At 49.2% G+C, this 23835-nt stretch overlaps 1 protein-coding gene across 14 annotated transcripts in view; it reads right to left on the bottom strand.

Moving 5' to 3' along the window:
- Positions 1-228: 228 nt before the first annotated feature.
- The window catches only part of CAMK2G (calcium/calmodulin dependent protein kinase II gamma), a 55624-nt gene continuing 32017 nt past the window's right edge, over positions 229-23835 (bottom strand). For 2 of the 14 annotated variants that reach the window (XM_058543138.1, XM_058543140.1), the window contains exons 13-21: positions 20911-20954; positions 11301-11369; positions 10024-10068; positions 8463-8511; positions 7146-7259; positions 5096-5171; positions 4636-4730; positions 2937-3181; positions 229-2245 (exon numbers count right to left, since the gene is read on the bottom strand). In XM_058543138.1, the coding sequence (XP_058399121.1) occupies positions 2949-3181; positions 4636-4730; positions 5096-5171; positions 7146-7259; positions 8463-8511; positions 10024-10068; positions 11301-11369; positions 20911-20954 (725 nt within the window). In that variant the 3' untranslated portion in view covers positions 229-2245; positions 2937-2948. Of the gene's footprint in view, positions 2246-2936; positions 3182-4627; positions 4731-5095; positions 5172-7145; positions 7260-8462; positions 8512-10023; positions 10069-11300; positions 11370-20910; positions 20955-22910; positions 22974-23835 lie in introns of those variants that run through there. The other 12 variants (XM_058543144.1, XM_058543147.1, XM_058543148.1 and 9 more) reach the window with 10 other exon arrangements.

Genomic DNA, 23835 nt, shown 5'->3' with positions numbered 1-23835 from the left:
GAGACCCCTAGCCCACCACCTAGGGGCCCAAATTCTTCCTCCCCACGTCAAACTCGCCTCAGCAGCCCGGTGGACTGGTTGGAGACTGATAAGTTTATGAGGAAGTTTTCTTCTGAAATAGAACCCAAAGGGAGTGGGAGAAGGTACCTCTCTCCATCCGAAGACTTGTAACTAGGCTGCTAAAATCTAAGCCTCTAGCCCTAAGCCTCCAACAGCAGTAACACAATGGAGTGTTTAAAGGTTATTTTATTAAATATCTTCAGTTCAAGGTTTCATTGTAACAAAGCTATGAAGGGTCTACCAACATTCAGAACAAACACTGACTATTTTTAAATTATTTCTATGTCATCATGCAAAAATTCTGCATCAAATGCCTTCCATTTCCTGTTTAAAAGGTGATTTTTTTTTTTTTAATAGTCTATTGTCTATAGATGCTGACATTAGCCCCAGAAGAGGAGTAAGAATGCTAAGAAGTGGGGCTGGAGCAGCCATATGAAGCTATGGGTCTTAATGAACTCTAAGACCATTGTCTTCAAGCCAGCAAAACCAAACCCTGTGGTGAAGGTGTCTGCGTGCTGGTACTGCAGGCTGCAGGGCAGGAAAGGGCCAGGACCCAGGGGCTGGGGCATGCATGAAGTGCTCGGAGGAGCCTGGCTAAATCCAAGCACCAGCACCGGTGCCTGCTCTCTTCTCAGCTGGTTCCAAGGTAAACCTGTAGCTTTGCCTCTTCCAGCTCCTGTGCCTCCTGAAGGTAGTCCCAGAGCTGGGGTCTACCCACCTTTCCCCCAACAGTGCAGATATTTGTGCAGATAAGTCTGCACAGTTGTCTTGGGGGAAACCAAGGCCATGAGCAATTGCTCCTCCATTATCTTCTCTGCTATCTGCTTAGAGTACAGATCTTTCCCTTCTGCAACAGAACTCCTTGAGCAGAGAGAGGGACAATGAATGTAGGAGCCTTGGCTCTGGATACCTCTTTTGGGTACATGCAGGTGAGGGGGGGGTGATGCCCATGCAGATTGTCCAGCAGTAAGTCTATACTTCAGTTGGTCAGTAAAGAGGCCTTTAAAGAGGATACCTCTTCTTCTTGCCAGAGCAGTCAAGTCAATCTCAAAGACAGGAAAAGAGATGAATGTGCAGCAAGGGAAGCTAAAGAAGGGAGGCAGCCCTGAGGGCAGCCTGAATGCATAGAAACAACTGTCAACTCAATCCCACTGCCTCACTCCTCCCATCCCATAGGGGCCCTTGGCAGAGGGTCCAGGCCCAGATGAGGGTCAGCACGGGGACCACCACCATGAAAAGGCAAGACAAAGATGGTCCAAATCAGCACAGAAACAGAATTGCCAAAGGCAGCAAGGGGAGCCCTGACCAGGGCCTGCTCTATCCTTGCTTAGTTATAAGAAAACAAACACGAAGCAAAGCAGCAACCCCTCTCCCTTCCCAGCTGCAGGGTTTGGGCCTCATTATCAGGGCCCACGTGCATTGTGCATCCTATAGAAATGGATGAGTGAGTGCATATCAGACTAACAGGAGGTTTCTCATCAGCTTTGTAGCGGACACACTGCTGCAGCACCAATTCTCTTCCCATCTACACTAAATGGAACAGTACAGCAACGTCCAGGCCACTGCTTCTCAGTCCTGAGGCCACTGCTTCTCAGCTGCCTCCAAAGCAGGTTGGGAGCTCCGCGTTCTCTCCCAAGTAGGTCTGATGGCCATGATGTTCTCATCAGCCTCATTCTAGGTCCATATGCAAGTTCTGAAGAAGTCCATTCCTAGACCTGGGGCAGGCAGGCCACCTCAGGGGCTGCAATCACATCACGGCCCCCAAAGCTCTGTCCGAGTTCTTGCCTGATCCTCCGAGTCCATGGAGGCCAGAGACTGAGCTCACCTCTTCTGGGCTGGTAGGTGAGCCCACTGCTCATGCAGGATGGGCACCACACAAACTCCTGCCTTCTTGCCAGCCCAAGGGCTATTGGTGGTTTTAAAATGCATCATGGTATGGATTCCATTTTTTTTAAACAATCTTTTTTTCCTTTTTTTTTCCTTAAATGTAAAAAACACCTCGGTACAGCAGAGACAGACACGAAGGGCGGGCGGGAGGGCTGCATGCAGGGGCGTGCATTGGCTGCTGCCGCTTTGTAATTTAATTGTTTTAAACCTCAAACGAACAGGACTGCCGCTGTCACTCAGGCCCTCCAGAGCCACTGGCTGCGAAGGTTCGACCTCCGGCTGGGATCTCCTAATGCCCCTGTCAAAGAGGATAGACGTGGTAACGGAACAGAGGACAATAAGCACACAGATGAGTTCCAGGGACTTAAACACACTATACACATGGCCAAGTCTACCTGAGAAGGTATAGGATTGGGGAGAAGCTAGTAATTATTTATTTATTTTTTGCTGAGGAAGATTCACCCTGAGCTAACATCTGTGCCAATCTTCCTCTATTTTGTATGTGGGCTGCCGCCACAAGCATGGCCACTGACAAGTAGTGTAGGTCCGTGCCCAGGAACTGAACCCAGGCCGCCGAAGCAGAGTGCACCAAATTTAACCACTAGGCCACCAGGGCTGGCCCAGAAGCTAGTATTTAAATATGACATTTCCTCACATTTGCTGAGCACTTACTAAATGTTTTCCTTATAAGTATCTTATTTAATCCCCACAACAACTCAATGAGGTAGGCACCACTCTTTCCCTTTTTTTGACAGCTAAGGAATTGAGGCTTAGGGAGGGAAGTAACCTGTCAAAGGTCACAATTTGGAGTCATGGAGCTGGACCCAAGTCTGTCTGATTTCAGAGCATAACTTATTACACCCACACTATCCAGATTTTGCCGCTCTTCTGAGATGGCCCATATATCCTCCCCCAATGCTACCTCTTAACCTTCTCTTCCTCTTCTGACCCCACCTGTCCCAGCCCCTTCCCACCCCCACCAGGTGCACCTGTGGCTGAGCTCACTGCAGCGGTGCAGCAGGGGCCCCTGAGCAGTGATAGTGGACATTGAGCCACTTGCCATCCCGGCGGTGCCAGACCCGGGTCTCCTCCGACTGGCTGGTGCGAGGCCGACCCTGCCCATCGATGTACTGGGTGAGGCGGATGTAGGCGATGCAAGCTGCGTCCTCCCCGATCACATGGACGTGCGGGTTCAGGATGGTGGTGTGGATGGGCTTGCTGTTCTTAGACAGGACTGCAGGAGGCAGGGCAGGGTGGGGTAGGTAGGAGGGCATCAGGCCTGGGCACTGGCATTTTCCTCCAAGCCTGCACTTCCAAGTCTCACCCTCTCCAGCAACCATTCTGGGAGTCTCCAAGTCCCCCATACACCTTCCAGAGGCCAGGAAACCCCATCACATTAGTCTCAGTTACCCAAAAGGAAGAGAAAGGTGAGGAACAATGATAATAGCAGCTACTATTTTAATTAGACATTGTGCTTGGATTTTACATGCATGTGCTGTATTCCTTGGTCAATATTATTTTCTTCATTATAAAATAAGGAAATAGGCTCAAGGAGGTTAAGTAATTTGCCCAAAGCATACAACATTTGAACTCAGGGCCATCTGACTCTTAACTAAAGCCTATGACCTTTCTACTCTGCCAGGCTGATGTTTAGATTTCATAAGGGTTGGCTTGTCCCTACTTAGGCCTGCAGAGCAAAATCAAGAACTTAAAATATTCAAAATTGATTTGTGATTACAAAAAGTTCTAAAGTTAAAACAGAATCAACAAAGCACCAAGCTCAGGATAGTCCCAGGATTCCCAGGATCCTTTGGGGGAAAGCCAAAAGAAGTTGCACTGTCATTAGCAGCAAACACTGAGAATTGTGTTGCTTTTATTGAGATTCACATTTTAGTTCAATTCAAATGTTAGACAGAGGCCATCTGAGACCTTCCCTAGAGCTTCTGTAAACTCAGGAATTGCTTCTGGCTAATAGAATTACTTAGATAGCCTAGGGTTTACATTGGCAGTAGAGACATGGAGAGTTAGTAGAGAAAACAGTGACAAAATAAAACTCAGAGCAGGATGGAAGGCCCAGGATAAAGTGGAAAAGCAAAGAAAAAAATAAGGAGGGGGACGGTCTTAGAGAGTAGAGAGAACGAGGAAGTGATGATTCAACTTCTGTCCCCTGGGACCTCCACAAACTGTCCAGAGTGTACTCTCTTCCCAGCCCGGACTCCTGTCCTGTCTACCTCGATATTTAGGAGGACCCTAGCCACAAATCACCAACAGTGCCCTGTTGTTTGCACATTCTTATCCTGGTTTTAATTTCCTCTATTGTGAAACCTGCAGACACATAGCTTCATTCTTACTTGCTGAGATCATCTCAACCTAATCTCAAATGGTTCCCAATCATCTTGGAAAGAGATGAGGCTTAAAGAAATACAGTGACCCTGATTGTGATGACCAGCACTGCCATGAGGCAGCTGCAGAATAAAGGGGCACGTGGGGCTCTGGAGCAGGGCTTTTGAAGGTGCCCGTTTAAGACCATCCTCAGGGCACAAGGAGGCAAGCACATAGGCCACGGTGCAGCAGGTAGGTCAAATAAGGGAAAAGCAGGCAACTGGGAAGAGGAGAAGGTGAGCGGGGACAGAGGCACAGGGGGTAAAGGGGCAGGCAGGAGTATATCAGCAGCACGAACCCACTCACGATTCTCAAAGTAAAACTTATGGAAATCCATCCCCTCCACGAGGTTACCAAGGGCCTCAGGCTCAAAGGAAGTGAGGCCTGGATCACAAATCTTCCTGCAGAAAAAAAAAAGCAACCTGTCAGTCTTCAATGTGAATTACTTGTCTTTCTTCCTGGTCAGTGGTGTCTGTCCTGCAGCAGGTTAGCTGTGGGCTAAGTCTGAGAGATGGCTAAGATCTTAGGGACCTGCCTGCTGAGTGGCTTAGCTCTGCCCTTTCAGCCTACCATCAGGACACCATGGGAGGAAGGACTCAATCATAGTCGTCTGCCTGGAAGGGCTCTCAGACTAGGGGCCTGGTGTTTAACTCAGACACTGTGCCCAGGGCCCAGCGTTCCCTTTTCCCAGGTCCTAGCTGCTTTTGAGGAGGAGGGAAGGCCTCGAGAGACAATCTGGGTCTCAAGGAAATGGGTCTCTACTCACGTGTAGGCCTCAAAGTCCCCATTGTTGATGGCCTCAATCAGTTGTTCTGTGATCTTAATGATCTCCTGTTTTCGCACTATGGGGAAAAAAAATCCAACGATTTACCTGCATGGGACTGGGGAACTCCCAAGTGACAGAGAGCCCTCCCCAATCCTTTAGAGAACCCCCTGTGATCTCTTTGACAAAGACATCCCTCTTCTCTGTTTTTAAGGCCCTTTGCAGGAAGAGTGAGCCCACCTTTCTCTCCAACCCCCTTTATTGTCAGTAGAGCTAACAACCCTCTTTTCCTCAAGCCCACCCATTAGTTATGCTTCTCTGGCCTTTGCCTCCCTCTCCATCAACAACCAGGATGCAGAAAACACTCTTGCCTTTAACAGCTGAGGAGCCTGGCACATCATGAATAATGTGCCCAGAGTCTATGTATCCCATCCTCAACAGGTTCAGCCTCTCCAAGAAGCATCTCTTACAATAATATGGCTGTTTCCACCACCCACTTCCTTCTCTCACCTGAAGGGACTCAGTCAGGTCTCAATTACCACCCCCACCTCCCTCAGCCCTCACTCAGTGGTCCAGAACCTAGCCCTGGGCAACAGCCAGCCTGAGAGCAGAATTTAGCCAGGCATGAGGGCTCCCAAAGGATGAACAGAGCCCTCAGATGAATGCTTAATTGTCTTCACCCTGCTCATCTCCTCCACAGGGCTTTTCTGGGATAAAGGATCTTGGAACTATAAACACTCGCTTTAAATGGAGGCTCTCACCAGAGAGATGGCTCCGTTGACCCTGGACAAGCCTTGGAAAAGCTCTAAATCTCATACCAGCTCTCATGCTAGGATGTGTCCCTCAGGAAAACAAGACAAGACTCAGACTGACAGGCAGGCAGAGTTGGTGCCCTCAGAGCCCACCCTCACCCCATCCCAAGCCAAGGGGCTGCTGGTGACATTCCGCACTCATGGACAGCTCACTTACAGGGAGTGCCACTATTAGCAGAGGGCTCCGCCAGGGTAAGGGAAGGCTCGGATTGAGCTCGGGCTAACCCTGACCAGAGCCCCAGGCTGGCCCAGGCCACAAGCCTTTCCTCACAGGAGTGAGAGGCTGCAAGACAAATGGGAGCATTAGAACAGCACAGCCGAGGGGTACAGCCAGGAGGGGGCCCCACAGCCTTCAGCACCATCAGGGGGACAGCTCCAGATGAGTAAGCAGCAGGTTAGGGAAACCAACAAGCTCTGTCCACTTTGTAGAGGCAAGCAGGTATGTACACACACACACACACACACACCCTCTCCAACCCCACCAAACCCATCTGCAGGACCTGACTGGGGCCCTATGGGTGAAGAGGATTGTGTTTAGAAACTCCAAAAGGATAGATGGTAGGAGGAAAAGAAGCAGGCAAAGGCATCCTCTACACAGACACAACTAAAAATATAAATACAAGCTACCATTAACCCAGCAAGGCATCATATTAAGACATTCTACTATCCCATTTATTTTTCATAACAGTGCTATGAGGTAGGCGCCATTTTATTCCCTTTACAGATAAGGAAACTGAAGCTCTGGGAGGTTAAGCTACTTCACACATTTTTGAAGCTAGTGTTCCTGGGATTTAAACTCAGGTCTGTCTCACCCCAAGCTCTTAATATGATATTATGCTGAGCCTCAGGAAGCACCACATCCCATCCCAACATGGTTTCTTGACTTTTGCAATTTCATCATCAACCCCGCTCCCACCACCTTGGACCTGACTTCTGACTCCGCCTTTCCTCCTGGCTCAGTGCTGAGGCAAGGCCCACTGCATACCCAGTGGCTTTTTACTCCTTCCCTCCATGCCATGTTCTTCCACCCACTCTTCTTTATGTCTTTGGGCCCCAGTCTCAGGGGTCCCTGCCTGGTATTAACAGCACCTCTAGTCAGCTCCCCCACCCAGTAGAAGCTGAGCTTCTGACGCTTACTAAGATGGATGGCTGGGCTGGGCTGACAGCTCTGGGGGGGATCTTTGAGGGGCTTCAGGAGAGCCAGGGAGACGGAAGCCAGAATGTGCCTCCCTCACACTTACTGGCTGAGGAGCAGAGAGAAGGCTGGGGCTGCATGCCTGCAGAGGGGGCTGTTCTGTCCCGGGAGCTCCGTCCTTCAGGCACCGAGCTGCCATTCCCAGTGCGGAGCGGGGCAGCTAGCCAGCCAGGGCAGGGCAGGGCAAGGCAGAGCAGCCAAAACAAACAGAACAAGGCAGGTGAGCGAGCAAGCCGGACAGGACCCGAGCCCGTGGCACTGCAGAGCCGGGGCAAGGCAACACCTCGGGCCTCTGTGGACACTGGACCACATCCCACGCCGCCGCCTCTGCCAGAGAGGCCTCCCAGCTGAAAGCCCCAGAGAGGTGCACAGACCTGGGCTTGTGGCTCCCAGAGGAGCCTTCAAACAGCCTGTACAAGGACTCTTGTTCTCGGGGAAGACGTTCTAGGGGACTAGGCTACAAAGTCAAGAGCCCAGCAGTGATGGAGCTGCTTACTCTGCCAGCATTGCCAGAACCGAATTGATCTGACCTTAACCTCAGCAGTCCTGGAGGTACTGTTCTTTACTGCCTTATACGTTTACGCTATTTTTTTGGTTCCCAAAGGTTTGGTACCTCCTTCTTGCCCCTGGGCATGCTCTTTCAGCTCTGTTTTGTGACATTCCTCCATCTTTTCTGAGAGCCTGGCCTAAGGTCACTTACTGAAGGCAAAGCAAGCAACTCAAGGAGGCCAAACCAAAGAGCAGGACAGAGATTCCCAGTGGTCTGGCCTGCCATGCCCTCCCACACTCTGGCCAGGCCCAAGCTTAGGCTGGTGGTCCTCAGAGGACCACCGGGACATGGTCAAATGTGGTTCTGACTTTGTCATTCATGCCAAGGCTTTGTGATGAGAGTCACCAACTCATCCCAATGTGCCCAGGACTGTCCTGGTTTTAAAACCGAAAGTTCCACATCCTGGGAATTGCCTCAGTCCTAGGGAAACTGGGACCATTGGTCACTTACTAATAACTCATAACATCTGTGGGCTACTTCTGCAGGGATTCAAGATGTCCCTGTTCTGGGATGTCACATCATACACAGCAACAGGCACAGTTCTCTGAGCCCTGGCCCCAGATAGGTTCAGGAAAAGCTCTAGTTCAGTTATTCCAGACTTGGGGTCAAAAAAGAGAAGCCTCTTGCCCAGCCCAGCGACACCAGACAGGGGCCTCATATCTTGGCCCATGGAAAGTAGCTTTTATGCTAAGCCCTCTCCAGGGGTATAAGTAGCCACCAATCTCAGTTCTGGGGGCAGACAAGGCAGGAGCCCCATTGGAGCCAACTGGGACACTGCTGGGGTCCCTACCCCACCCAAGGGCCAGCACCTACCTTTGAGATCCTCATCTTCTGTGGTGGTGTTGCAGCTCTCTGTGGAGCCCTGTAGGCCAAAAAGAACATGTTTCTATACACGCAGGCCCTTGGAAACCAGAGGAGCCAAGAAGAACAAAAGCAGAGTATATGCTCCTATGAGAGATGCAAGGAGGAATCATAGAAGGTTCTATTTTCACCCTTGCCATCTGACTCTTACAAAACTCTGGATTCCCAAACCCCTCCCTAGTCTTCCCCAACTCAGTAAATGCAACATCTATCCAATTATTTGGACTAACACCTAGAGTCATCTTCTGGGTTTGATTCTAGGTTAATTCTTTTCTTTCTCTCTTTCCCTCATGTCTCAATTATCCAAGTTAAAATAAAATGTGTCAGTTCTACCTTCAAAATAAATCCTGTGTCTTAACCTCTTCTCTTCAAATGCACGGCTACAACCTAAGTCCAAGCTACCAACATCTGGCACCTGGACTACTATAATAGCTTTCCGGTCTCCCTGCTTCCACCCTTGCCTTCTCCCTAAAGTTCTTGCCCATAACACAGCCAGAGCAGTTTTTCCAAGCGTAAATCAGACTGTATCACTCCCCTGCTAAGAACCTCCAATAGTTTCTCATTGCTGCTGGAATAAAATGCAAACTCCTATCAAGTCCTACATAGTAGGCCCTGCCTGCTTCTCCAACTCCCTCTCCCTCCTGCCACTCTCCCCCTTGCTCACCACGCTCTTAGCTCTGCTTGATTTCTTCTATTCTGCTTCTTCTCTTAGGTACACATGCCAAGCCCTTGCACTTGCAGTTCCCTCTGTCTAGGGCACTCTGCCCCAGAGTCTGCCTGGCTGTCTCCTTCTTATTGTTTAGTTTCTAGCTCAGATATTACCTCCTGAGGGAGGCCTTTCATGGACCACTTAATTCAAGGCTCTGCCCACTCTCTCTCTTTACTTCGTGCCATTTTCTCCACAGCACTTATCACTACTGGATTTTATCTTATTTATTTGGTTTTTGGTTTATTATCTGCCTCCCCAACAGCTGTGGAGAGGGCTTTTTGCTTGTCACCTCTGTAAACCAGAGCCATGAATGGTTTGGGCTCAATAAATATTTACTAATGGTAGTGAAAAGAAGGAGACGAGGGCTTTGAGGGCATAAAGGGGTGAGGCAGCGGAGGAGACTCTAGGCTCTGAGTACACTCCTGCCTATTTTTCTAGCTAATGTTTGCTCTCATTTAAACTTCACAAGTCATGGAGGAAGATTCTATTATTATTATTTCCAATTTACAGATAAGGAAACAGAGGTACAGAGCAGTAGAGTGACTTGTCCAGTGGCCCAGGGCCAGGATTCAAACCCAGGCCTGTCTGACTAGAGCCCAAGCTCAGAATCACTAAGGTATAACACCCTTCCTGGGAATGGAGCGACAAACAGGCAAATACCACCAATAGCCTAGACTCCGCAAACACCTTGGCCTCGAGGTGCAGCCTGTAGACTGCCATCCACAGGACCCTTAGACCCTGTGACCCAGCCCACTTGTTTCCTGCTGACCCAGAAAGCGGGAGACAGGCTCGGCAGCCACTCACCTTGATCCCATCTGTAGCATTGTGCACCACGGTGGTTTGTGGCTCCTGTGAGAGAAGATGAAAATTACCTTCCTGACCTGGGGACAGACCTCCGGCTCTTCCCTGAGAGACCCAACCTGGGGACAGACCTCCAGCTCTTCCCTGAGGGACCCTTCCCCTACTCCAGTACCCTTGTAGACTCTGTGATGACCCCTGAGGCCTGCCCACCAGCCATTTTCACAAGACAGAATATCCTGGCTCAACTGTGCCCCAGGTAGCTGAGAAGCCCCAGATTTGGAGGACAGCACTGGCTGGTAAGAAGGAGAGGCCTGGCACTTAACGGAAGCAGGTACCAGGGAAGCCAAGAGGACAAGGGCCTCTGTCTCTGATTCCTGCTAGTTCTGAGTTTTCTTTCCCCATGTGACAAGTACACTGGAAGAGCTGTGGTGCTGAGGGCACAGGCCAGGCTCTGACAACCGTGTTCACAAGGGGTGTGTGGGAGGCAGGGACACAGAGAGAGGGGACTAAGGTTTCCCAGAAAGACCCAGGATGCCCCCTAGGCAAGATGAGCCCAGAGAGCTGCCTGCTTCACCCACCTCCTGCCTTCCCCAGAGTTCCTGTCCCTACAGCACCATGTCAGGCATGAGGGTCCACAGGAAGTAGAAGGAGTAGCAGGCACAATTACCTCTCCCTCTCTCCCAGTCATGCCACTGCTAACTCTCTAGTTAGCCACTGCTAGCAGAGGGAGCTTTGAGAGCATACAGTGCTCCTTGGATGAGCCCAGAGAGCACTCAGACAGCACTGGCAGCATGGGGCTCTCAAGGAACCCAGAGACTTCAGCACCATCCAGAGGTGGAGAACCCCAGCCCTCCTTCTTGTTCATGGCTTTGCAAAGGAGAGGCTGAGGCAGCCTTTAAAAGGAGGCCTCCAAGAACTGATGTACAGGTCCCAAGAAAGCTCCTACCCTCTCCTTTTATAAGTAACTCACCTTCCCGGCCCCCACAGCAGACCCACTGGAGGCCCAGCCTGGGGCTGGGAGGTTTAGCTGAGAGCCCTGATCACTCTTCCCCCAGAGAGCGAAAGGAGCAGGAGCAGCAGTTCTGCCATGCAGGAAGGAGTATGACCAAGCGGGACAATGCAGGGGAAGGGGCCTACGGGCAGTATACAAAGTAGCCTGCTCTACAGGGGTGAGGAAGCAAAAGGGCCGAGGAGGCCTGGGAGGGAGGGCAAGAAGAGGAAGCAGGATGGAGCGAGAGGCAGCCAGGGGCAGGGGCGGAGAAGCCGTAGTCAGGAGGTACCATGGCCGTCTGCAAGGGCGCGGGCTCTTGGGCTGGGCTTACGAGACTGTTTTTGTTGTTGCTCTGTGGCTGAGACAAGAAAACAGATGATTTAGTTCCTCTAGAGTCACCAAAGCTGCTCAGGTTTGACTCCCAGACCTCCCTTGCCCCCTGGCCTGGCCTGGAGGAGCTAGGCCTGAGGTGGCCTCCCTAACACTATGCGGATGGGAGCAATGGCTGGAGAGATGATTGGAGAAGGGGAATATTTAGAGGGGCCCAGAGACCTAGCTCTGGAGGCATCCTCAATGTGGGACCAGCCCAAAGACTTGTTTTAAGGCATCTCTCCAGAAATCTCTGCTTATGCCAGATGCCATGTCATTGCACAATCATATTTCACCCAAAGAAAGTCATCTTCTTCTTACTTTATAAGAGGAAAGGAGGGTGGTTTACAAGAAAGCAGAACAAAATTCAGAAACTCTGGGTTCCCTATCTGTGGGCAGTCTCTTGCTGCCCTTTCAACCTGCCACGTGCATTTCCTTCCCCTTAAAATATCAGCTTGAAGCCTGATCTAAAAAGAAGAGGAGGGGCCTGCCCGGTGGCGCAAGCGGTTAAGTGCACGCGCTCTGCTGTGGCGGCACGGGGTTTGCCGGTTCGGATCCCGGGCGCGCACCGACACACCGCTCGGCATGCCATGCTGTGGCGGCGTCCCATATAAAGTGAAGGAAGATGGGCATGGATGTTAGCCCACGGCCAGTCTTCCTCAGCAAAAAGAGGAGGATTGGCAGATGTCAGCTCAGGGCCGATCTTCCTCACAAAAAAAATAAAAATAAAAAGAAGAGGAAAAAGAAGAGAAAGAAAACCTAGGAGATGGTGTCCAGAGAGGAAAGGGGTGGAATTCGGCTTTGGATACAAAATGCATCTACTGACCCCAGGGAGCAGAGACAGGGCCATGCTGTTGGCCTTTCTGCCTGATAAATCTTGGACTTGGTGAGTAGGGAGCAGGGCAGAGCTCCAAGGAGGGGCAGGTGAATCCAGTGGGGGCTGTCGCTGCAGTCCCGGAACCCGGCCCCTGGGAAAGAGCAGGCCAATATTCCTAACAGCAGCAGACTACCGGGATATCTCCTTGCCTTTTAAAACGTTACACTGAGTGACACAGGAAGGGATTGGGGCAGGGACATGGTGAGGAAGGAAGGAGGCTGATCTCCAGGGTGGGGAGTCATATCGATGCTCTCTGCCTCTTACGATCCCCTAACCAATGTATTCAGTCTCACTGGGAGTCCCAGTGAAGCTGGTGGCCACCAAGGAGCAGCTGATGCCTGCAAGTTCTTCAACAGGCAGAGAGACAAATGTGCAGCTACTATCTCTGTGTAGGGTGCAAATGAGGACACACTAACAACTAGGACGTGCTTCTTTCCTAGGACACACACAGAAAGCTATCCAGACTGTCCTACTTCTTCTTGCCTAGAGGCCTCTTTTATGGCCCTTTGGACCAGACCTGAAGCCATCCATCCCTAGCTTGCTGTCAATGGCTGAGACGGCCCCAAAACCAGGGCTAGGCATGGAATCTCAAGCCAGGCACCAAGTGCTACAAGACTCCACTGAACTCTGCAGGCTGGAGAAGAGGGTTCCCAGGAGTAGTCATGATGTGGGTCTAAACTCACGTCATCTCTGCTCTCTTCCATTCTCCCCAGGAAGTAGCAGAGCCCTCCTAGCTCAGCTGCTGGCATTGACCTGTTTGGGGCTGACTGGAGAAGACTGTCCTGCCTGCAAAGCCCGGCTGAGACAAAGACCCTGGCAGGGGGCAAGGACTCCAGGGTGTCCGTAAAACCTGCCATATCTGCAGAGGGCTGAGATGTCACCCAGGCGGCCCCACCTCTGGCTTTAATGGATGGTTTCATAATGATTCAGGCTGCTGTGTTCCCCTTGGTGCCCTGTGTCCCATGAGAAGGAACATGCATTCTCTGTAGTCTTTCAGCTGCTCCCCCTGAGGGCTGGGTGGGAAGGATGAAACATTGGGTACAGACTGCCAGTGGGCACTTGCATAGGGGAAAAGGCCAGGAGAGCGAGGCTCAGAGCCATGAGCCTACAACCAGCTCTTCTGCCCACCACACAGATGCCCACCGGCTGCCAATCTGTAGGAAGTGGCTGCTCATGCCCAGTGAGCAGAGCCTCTCCTCCTGAGCGACAATGAGTAAGGGTCTCTCCCTGTGCTTGCCACTTGGCCCCAAGTCCCTACCAGCTTCACTACCTGCCCTGGGCTGCGGGAGGCAGTCCAAGCTCTGCAGCAGGGGCTGCCATACCACACATTCCAATGCCCATATTTTAGGCCACTGGGTGATCTTGGGCAATGGCCCCCACCTGGCAGGACAGGCCACACCTGCCCACACAGCACAGACATGCAGTGAGGATGAGTGAAGCACACGCACATGGCAGAATGGGTTTGCGTGGCCGGCAGGCGGGCACAGGCAGCATGGAGTGGGCGGATGGGTGGGCAGGCAAGGCTCACCATTAGGTGCACGCTGGAACTCGACTTCCTTTTCTGGACACACCACAGCAAAAGGGAAAGAGAGGGGGAAAGAGAAGCACAGAGACGCTGCAGGTTAGTGCACCAGCGTGGGCTCTGCCTCAGGAGAAAAAAGCGGAAGAAGGAGACCTGGAGTCCAGCACCAGAAGGGTTAAAACAGCACCCAGACCGCCAGGCACACACACCCCTCCAGACCCTGGGAGAGGAAGAACTCCTTTGCTGTCAGGTTCACACACACAGATTTAGTATATTCTGAGATGTCTCAGCCTTGATCAGAGAAAGCTTCTTAAGTAGATTAAGTCACAAATCTATAGGAGTCAGTAATATTTTGCTGCCAATTACAGGTTCAGGCTTATAAGGCTAGCTCACCCATAAGGTTATTTATTTTCTCTCATCACTAGGTCTGCCTGAAATTCGAGTGAATAGCCATCAGGTAAACAGCAAAAGCTACACTAGGCCATCCTCAGCTTTAATAATAACATTTGACTTCTGAACCTAGACTTTTTTGCTGCCCCATTAAACTGCTTTTCACATAAGGATGTTGCGCTTTTGAAAATCATCTGGCAAACAGTTAACTTTTGGCATCCCTTTCTTTGTTGGTATGGCCATGCTCATTTAGAAGATTTCAATGTTTTATTGCATTTTGCAATTAGTGGGAAATGGAAAAACAGGAGTGCTGGTGATTAAAAGTGCAGTGATCACAACGACACAAAGATGTAAACCCCGGGGAATGCTGAAAGCAGTGACTCCTTAGCCTCAACCAGATGCTCAAGGCATTTATGTTCAGATGTCACAAGAGCATAAACGTAAACACCACATGGAACACTGAAAATACATCTCAGAAGGCTGTGTCTAAAAGGTAAAAGGTAATTAGGAATTTTATAATTAGCTTGCTGGGAGACAGAAGTCCTCTTGGAACATGTCTGTCTGTAGCTTGATTACTGCATATTCATTTAACAAGATCCAACAAATACTTACTGAGGGCTCTTCTAGGCACAGTGAACATGTCAGATAAATGTTCCCGCCCTCAAGAAGCTGACATTCTACTTTAGAAGACATTTTGGGGAATATATTATATTCAAAAGAAGACTATAAGTATTTAAAAGAATGGTCCATAAGTTAGAATTAGATCTAAAGAAAAAAAAAGTATAAATATTATTAGGTCTCTTTTGCATTAGCCTTTCATATATGCCCAAACAGAAGATGAGATTTTACTTCCAAAATTATCCCTCAAAAAGAGCGAGTTGCCTCACATTCATATATACACGAATCTCCAGGATGCCTAGCAAAATGCCTTCAAGTTAGCATACAATCAAGAAACTCTTGCTGAGTTGAACTGGGTTTGCTGACTCTGGTTTCTCCCCAGGCTAAAGCAGAGCACAGGTTTCTAACTTGCTCAGAATCACGAGTGAGACTCTGCGGGGGCACTGACCAGGCCCAGTCTTGGTTCTTATGATTTTCAGGGGCTTGTCGTCAAAGGCCACTGCAGGTCGCTTTTACCTGGACCTTGCCTTAAGCAGAATACTCTCAGCTGCCTGCTTCACCTAATGGGGAATAAGGTCCCTACTTTCTCCCAGCTGGCTCTCTTTTTCCTAAACTGTCCTGCATGAAAACCCGAGATAATCCTTTTCTACTCAAGGGTTAGTTTCTACCGGATGGACTTCTTTCAATTCCTCTCTCCAACCTTTCAGGGTTTTGCTCTCAGCCATGCACAGATGGGCTCCTTCTCAATCAGCACAGCACAGCACAGCATTGTTTAAATACCAGATCATTTTTAAAGAACTATATCTCACTTATATTTAAAAATTAAATACTTATTTAAAATTTTAAACCAGAAAAGGGTTCAAAGATTGGATTGGCCATCCTGGCCTGGGACTAGCAGAATGCACAAATTGTCCTCAACTAGGGCTCTCTCGGAATCTGAGAGTTCATGGCCCCTCAAGTCTCGTCCTCACAATTGGCTCTCATTCTTCCACAGCCCTGGGTCCCTGTATCCACCCTCAAAGAAACCTAACCAGAACGTGAAGTCCCCAAATTCAAGAGCAGAAGGTAGACTTGGTGCTCAAACCAACGCCAATATTTGAGCATCTTGTGAAAGCTTCTGGGCAGTGAGAAAGAAACCTCCCTATGGACTTTAAGCAGTAGGAACTGGGGAAGGGAGAGCTAGGAGAGGAAGGTGGGGTCTACAAGCAAGATCCAGGATGCTGACAGCTCAGGATCTTCTGAGCAACTTCACAGGCCTCCCTCATTTCACAGATTATCACCTCGACTTGCAAGAAAGCCCAGAAAAGTTGAACCCCACATATCTTGCTTTGTCTTCCCCTTTCACAGCACTTTCATCCAACCACACCATTAATTGTTGTACACATTCCTAATTATGAAAGGACTGCAGCCACATTAAAAGCTATTTGGAAAAGAGAGAAGAGGGAAAAAACTCCATAGTCCTATCACTCTTCCCAGTCTTTTCTTAGATAATTTAAAAATATCGTTATAAGCTATATACAAGTTTATGCTTTTTAAAATAAACAGTATTTTGATTTTTATTCTCATTATCAAAGTAATGCACGCTGTAGGTGAAAAATGTAGAAAATACAGAAAAATGTATAAAATAAAAGTTTTTCCAATTCCCATCACCCAGTGAAGTTACTGTTAATACTTCACCGGGTTTTCTTCCAGTTCTTTTTCTATCCACATATTATATACTGAATTCAATCTAAATTGTTTTTTTAAAACAAAATTTAGACAATAGTGTGTGTACTGCTTTATATCCTACTTTTTCCACTTAATATAAAACATTTCCATCATTATATAGTCATGAAAATTAATAACTTTGTAATGGTCTATTAAATGGATTTCCCATAATTATTTAGTCATTATTTTACTGGCTTTTGAGATTGTCTCCAAACTTTTCCCAGTTATAAATAATGTCATGTTGAATATCTTTCTGCTTTCAGCTTTTCCATATTTTGAATTATTTCTTTAGAATAAATTCCCAGAAGCAGAATTAAAGGGTAAAAAAGATAGGAACATTTTTATGGCTTTTGACACACAAGCTGTTTCAGAAAGGGCCATTCTGGGCCGGCCCCGTGGCTTAGCGGTTAAGTGTGCGCGCTCCGCTACTGGCAGCCCGGGGTTCGGATCCCGGGCGCGCACCAACGCACCGCTTGTCCGGCCATGCTGAGGCCGCGTCCCACATACAGCAACTAGAAGGATGTGCAGCTATGACATACAACTATCTACTGGGGCTTTGGGGGAAAAATAAATAAATAAAATTATTAAAAAAAAAAAAAGGGCCATTCCGATTTACACTATCACGAACGTAAGAGGCAAAAAATGGCGACTTGCATTTCTCTGATAGTAGTGAGGCTAAACATCCACATTTGTTAACCAGTTCTACTTCCTCTTTTTCAGATTGTCAGTTCATCTTCTTTGACCATTTTTCTACTGGGTTTTAGGGGGGATTCTTATTTACTAGAGAAAGCTCTTTTGTATAAAAATATTAACTCCTCCCATTACACCTACTGTGAATATTTTCCCCAACCTGTCAGTTGTTGGCCTCTTAATTTTGGTTGGTCATTCCCTTCTTAAACAGCTGCATCTTAGCCTCTGGTCCCACCACTATATTCAGTTTTTTCTCAAGCATAAAACTCATTTATTGAGCACATATCAGGGTCAGACACTGGGCTAGGTTCCCCACATATGTTCCCTTTTAAAGCAATTTAGCTAATGATTCTGTTTGCCTAGCCCCCATCCTCCTCAGCGTTCTATAAGGTCCAACGTTGTCGCACACTTCTGTTCTTCCTCTGCCTCTTTGTTCTTTCTCCATTTCCTTTCCTGATTCCTCTTCTTCTTCCAGCCCTTTGATAAAGATAACCCCGAAATTTTGCCTTTCCCAGACTCTTAACCTTCATGTACTCTGGATTCACAGGGGAGGAGGGAAGTATTACTAAAATTCAGATTCTGCCTCCCACCCAAGGCTTCCTGAATCTGAATTCCAGGCTAGACCCTGGAATCTGTGTATTTTTAACTAGCTCCTTAGGCTAATCTTACACGGCTGTTCCTAACACTCATCCTTGAGGCTAGCATCTAGAAAGTTCTGCTAGAAACCTGTCCCTTAATGCTCCTTTATCCATCCTCTACCCCATCTCAGCTATCATTGCTTTATTTCAGGTCCTATTTTACAACCACTCTGGCTTCAGCCATACAGAAGCTACTGAAGTTCCCAGGATCATCATGCTGTTTCAAACTCGTGCATCTTCACATGTGCTATTCCCTCTGCCTGAAATATCCTTCCCTTCCTCTCCCCTCCTTAACATGGCAAAATCCAATGTAGACCTTCAAACTCAGTTCATGGGCCATCTCCTTCAGGAAAATTTCCTGTTCTGGCTTAGATGGTCATCTCTCTGTTCCCCCAGCGTCTGCCCTGTGCGCACCTCCCTCATAGACCTTAGCAGACCACGCCGGAACTGGCGGTTTCCCTGTCTCTCTCCCACTGTGAACACCTTAAAGGGTGAATTATATCGCTGCCTTCCCAACTCCTGAGGCACAGAATTGACTGACTGAGTGGACTCATGTGACTCACTCATGTGAGTCCCAGTTTGCACGTCTAGCACCAACCTCCTCCCTGGGCTACACTAGGTATTTCCCAGCACCTTTAAAGACCTCTCCACCCAGATCTCCACCTGTCTCTCAATCTCAATATGGTCAAAACAAAACTTCTCTTCCTACCAAAATGGGCATTCCTTCACAACTACTCCCATTTCCAGCAGAGGTATCACCATTTCTTTCAACATTCAAGGAACTTTGACATTATCTTTGATGGATCCTTTTTTAATCCTCCATATCCAATGTGAACTTCCTTTGACACACTTCTAATCAGAGCTAATAACTAATCAGAGCCCAGCATTCATGTGTACAGCTGGACCAATTACCCACAGGCAGAAACTATTCTGATTGCTTGGTCCCTATGCTCTTCTGGTGGTAAAGTACTTTGAATATTAACCCTTTCTATTTCTAAACACCTTTTCTTCACCCTACACCCAGATTATAACAAATCCTAACTGATGCTGTGTCTAGTTCCTACCCTCTTCTATTCACCCTTATATCCTCAGCCAAATCTCAAAAACATCGCTCTTACCATAGCTCTCCTGCTCAGTGGCCTATGGCGTTTCTCATGGTCTAACACACAAGGCTCGAATTCCTCTGCCCAACCAAACCCACCCGGCTGTATTTTTCACATCCCTCTACCACACCTTCCATGTTCCAGTTGGGCAGAAAATATCAATATGTATCATAGAACCCACAAAAATATTGTTTTGTTGTTTTTAAGTTATAGAAGTAATACATTCGGGCCAGCCCCGTGGCTCAGCGGTTAGGTGCGCACGCTCTGCTGCTGGCAGCCCGGGTTCGGATCCCGGGCGTGCACCGATGCACCGCTTCTCCGGCCATGCTGAGGCCGCGTCCCACATACAGCAACTAGAAGGAAGTGCAGCTATGACATACAACTATCTACTGGGGCTTTGGGGGAAAAAATAAATAAATAAAATTATATATAAAAAAAAGAAGTAATACATTCTCATTTTAAAGAAAACATGTATACAAAGTAAAAAACAAAAGGTTGTCCTCCTACCCTGTCCTCACCTCCAACCCCATTCTCCAGAGGCAATCACTGCCTTTGCTCTAATCTTCTTACATCCTTTAAGCTTTCTCCAATAAGCTTTTTCCCAGAAGCTTCTTGGACCGAACCACTCCTGTAGTATGGTCCAGTACCATATACCATTCAGTGCTTAGCTGACTCCAGGTGTGTCCATTTTCCTCTTGAATCAACCTTGCAACTTCCTAAGGCTAGACAAAAACTGCATCGCCTCTTATACCTCTTGCGTGCCCCTACACCTGAGTGCAGCACTGGGCTTCTGATAGGTACTTATTAAATATTTTGTAAAGATTGACTGATTCTAGCTTCTTCCCCAGATAGAAATATGCAAAATCTCTCTCCAACTAAACCTGCCACCTTTTCCAACTTGGCTCCACCCATCTAGCTCATGTCCCTGTAACCAGGGGGCTGCCAGTCAACCCCAGCTCCATGTCAGCAGGTGTGTGCAGAGCCCAAGCTCCCCTCCTTGGGGCAGAAGCACACAGCAGCAGGCATGCAGAGAACGAGAGAAAGAGGAAGGGGCAGGGGGAAGGGAACGGGGCACATACATATATTTCAGTTGGGGACATAAGATTCTGGGAAAGGCCCAATTTACACTTTCGTTGGAATTTAAAGGTTGGATACTTTCATGGTTGAAATTCTTTATGGTGTAAATTGGTAGGCTTCAAGATAGCATGAACTCCTATTCAATGTCCCAGCCCCAGGACACTTTCTGCCCCAAAGCATCTACGGAACACCTTGGGCCCTGTGAGGACCCCCAGCCAGCTCTCTTCTACCTTGGCCAAGCAGCCACTCCCACTAGGGCTTCCTGCTGGTCCTTGCAGGCCCTGTTCCCTCCTCTTGCCCTGATGTCCCAAGAAAAGCTCCCTCACCAAGTGAGAATGAGCTGTGATATACTACATCCCTCGTCTGTTTCTGAAGAGCCTATGCCTTGAGAAAGTTTAAGACACTTGCACTTAGTGGTATCTGAACCGGGTTCTGGAAGTACGTTGGAGACAGGGCAAAAAACAAAAAAGATAGTGGCTTCAGGTTCCAAGCCCCGCACCCTGAGTCCAACAGGCAAACTTTGCTTTCATTTGATAAAAAGAGGTTGTGCTTTAAAAAGAAAACGAAAAAACAAGACTAACCAAATGACCTAAAAAACCCAGAGTCAAGCCCTGGAGATGAAGCACGTGTCTGGAAGTCAAGTTCAGGATTCAATTCTAGTAAACTATAACTTGGATCACTTCCCCTGAGTCTTTCTGATCAAGCTAGGGTCAGGAGAAACACGTCTCCCTTCTGCCCTCTCAGGCCAGTGGAACCTGCTGTTCTGAGCACAAACGTTTCTGGTTTAAAGCAGAAAAGCAAGGATAGGAAGGTTCCTGGGGAAAGGGGGAACAAGGTGCCAAGAATTATCTATAGTGACTGTTGGGAGGGAGAGACCAGTCTTGGGCTGGAGTAGTGGAGACACCTACCTTGACACCGCCGTCGGACTTCTTGTTCAATAGGCTTTTGGCAGCTGTGAAAACAAAGAGGAAAATCAAGTCTCCTGCATTGTACCCTCTCCCCAACCTGAAGTCTGGCAGCTGGATCCTCAAGAGACTGTTGTGTCTGACAATGGGCCAGGAGTCTCCTGAAACCCTTGGAAGAGGCCCTTCCTGATAGCCTCAAAGCAAGAAGGGCATCTCAAGCAGCGTCAGACCCTCTGGGTGGCACCCTAGGATCTCCTCTGCCACGGAAGAGGGCTCAGCAGAGACAGAGACACACTACGCTTAGGAAGGGAAACCACATTCAGTATCAGAGCTGCCTGGACTGTTGGGAACTCTGCCTTTGACAGCTTCCACCCAGGCCTGGAAACAGTGCCAGGGTGAAAGGTGAGGGCTCCATCCCTAGATGCCATGGAGTTTCTCAGGACAGCCAAGCTAGAAGGATGCAAGACATCTCCTGAGTGTTCTCAAGAAACAAAAGTGTCACAGTTTACGAAGGAGACCAGACATGAGGACAGACAGACATAGACACAGACCAGGACCACCTACAGGAGGGTTTTGCCAGGGGGTTGAAGCCTTGACTGGGCAGGTCCTCACCAGGCTTACTGGGTCCTATCTGCCACCCCTTCCTCAAAGTCCACTCTCTGGACCCACTGAGCAGGGAGGACTGGGCAGAATAACGAGGTATTAAACAGATTCTATCCCAGCACAGGGTGATGCTCAAGACTCATGAGCTCTGTGCAGGAAGGCTGGTGATGCCTGCTGGCCATAAAGGCCACAGGAAGGTAGCAGACAGTGGATGAGAGAGTCGGGGAGGGTGATAGAATCAGCCCAACTGTCTGATCCACCTGGACTTTGCTGGGTTTGCATCTTGGTTCCACCACTTGCTAGCTGTGTGACCTTCAGTGAGCTACTTAACCTCTTTGAATCTCAGTATCTTCATCTATTGGTAGGGATCCAATGGGATCATGCAGAGTGCTTAGCACATGGCAAGTACTCAGGTAAGTATTAACTGTTGTCACTATTGCTGCCATTCTTCCCTTCAGTTGGCCATTCCCACCCAAGCTGGGTCCCATCTCTCTCCAGTGAGAATAGAGGTCCTTCCATCACAAGAATTCTGACCCCCAAAATGGCCTTTGGTCCCATCTCCAGTCATGCTGGGGTGATTTGAAACTGACATTTTTAATGTGTTTACTACTGTGGCCTGACCACCTATTGTGTTAAGTGCTTTACATACATCAGAGTTCTCAACTCAGGTTGCCCATTGGAATCACCTGGGGAGCTTAAAAAAATGCATATTCCTATTCCATGGCCTAGAGATTCTGATTTTATTTGTCTGGGGTGGCCTCCCAGCATTAGGATTTTTTACAAGCTGTCTTACACAGGCAGGGTTGAGAGCCTTCAACATACAAGATCTTAATCATCACCGTGTTATCAGCCCCATTGAAGAGATGAGGAAATTAAGGCTGACAAGACTCGTTCAGGGTGTGATCTTAGCGGGGCTAAGATCCAAACCCAGGGATGGCTGTCTCCACAGCTTCTGCATTCTACAGCCTTTCAAACCTTCAGGCCTACAAATGCCAGACTTCACAATTTTGAGGGGTGTGGCTTCCTCTGTGGGGTCTCCAACAGTCCTAGCACTGGGCAGCTCCAGGCCATGCCTAGGACTGTCCCTGGGGGCGACCTCTGGCTGCAGCCCTCACAGGCAGGCCAGGACCACCTGGAGGAAAGCCTTCTGCTGCCCAGCTCCACGTCCCCAGGCTATTGCCTCCTGAGAGTTGGCAAGCGCCCAGCATGCATGGCTGGTTAGGGGGCTCTATAACACCAATGCGCTTGCGGATGCCAAGTTAGGTGGTCCGTCTGGCATGCCCATCTCAGCCCGCAAGCATGGGACTGGCCTCCCTGGTGAGTGGGCCTGGCATGCTGGCCCTCCTGGTGGGGTGGCAGGGAGCCGAGGCAGGCGGTCGGGGAGGACTCATGCCACGTACCTTGCCCGGCCAGGCCGGCGGAGCTCGCGGCAGGCGAGGCGGGGGCGGAGCTCTGCCTGCCAACTGAGGGGATACAATCTCTCAGTGCACAGAGCTGCCGCAAAGCCACGGGGGCCAGTCAGCAGCGAGCATGCCCCAGCACGAGGCGCGGGAACCCGCTGGCCGCCCACGCACAGCAGGGCCCAGGCGGCGTGGCCAAGCCAGCCCAGCTTGGGGAGCGAAGGCGCTGAGGGCAGGCTGGTGAGCAGGTGCAGCCAGCCCTGCAGCAGTCTGGGGAACTGAGAGGACCGGGCTCGGACAGGGCGTGGGGAATACCACGGCTCCAGCAGCTGTCCCATGACCACCTCAGGTGAGGGTCTACAGGTAACAGCCTGACTTGGTGAGAGGCGGCATCCTTTCTGAGGTAGCCCAGCCCCAGCTTAAGGCTTCAAAGAAACTGAGTTTCACTTTCAGACCTTCCTCCCTAGGGGACCTAAATGAAGACATTATCAGAGAGCCTGAAGCAGAGAGCAGCTCTTTCCTCTCATCACATTCCAAACAGTAGAGAGACTGGCACTTGGGGCCCAGGGAGAGTCCCTGGCCCTTATACAGCTAAGTTCACTGATGCTCCGTGTCCCCTCAAAATCTCCCAGCTCCTCAAATACACAGGTGGCTTTCTCTCTTCAAGGCAGGTGGCCAGGAGAGGCAGCTTTTCTCAACCTGTATTTCACAGTGTTCTGAGGGTAAAGATGCCCAAGACACGAGCCTCCAGGAGGGAAACAAAGGCTGCTAATGTAATACATTCTAGAAGCCCTGATTTCAACATCAGCCAACCTGCTAGAGTTCAGGGCTAAGCTGCACCCCTTATATGGGGTTCAGAAAACAGCCTAACTCGTTCCTAAAAAAACAAATAGGTGCCCCTTCTTCATGATTATACCTGTAGACA

This window comes from Diceros bicornis, chromosome 6 (assembly GCF_020826845.1).
Source record: "Diceros bicornis minor isolate mBicDic1 chromosome 6, mDicBic1.mat.cur, whole genome shotgun sequence".
Taxonomy (NCBI): Eukaryota; Metazoa; Chordata; class Mammalia; order Perissodactyla; family Rhinocerotidae; genus Diceros; species Diceros bicornis.
Note: the sequence above shows the minus strand (reverse complement) of the source record. Positions and strands in the feature narration are given on the sequence as shown.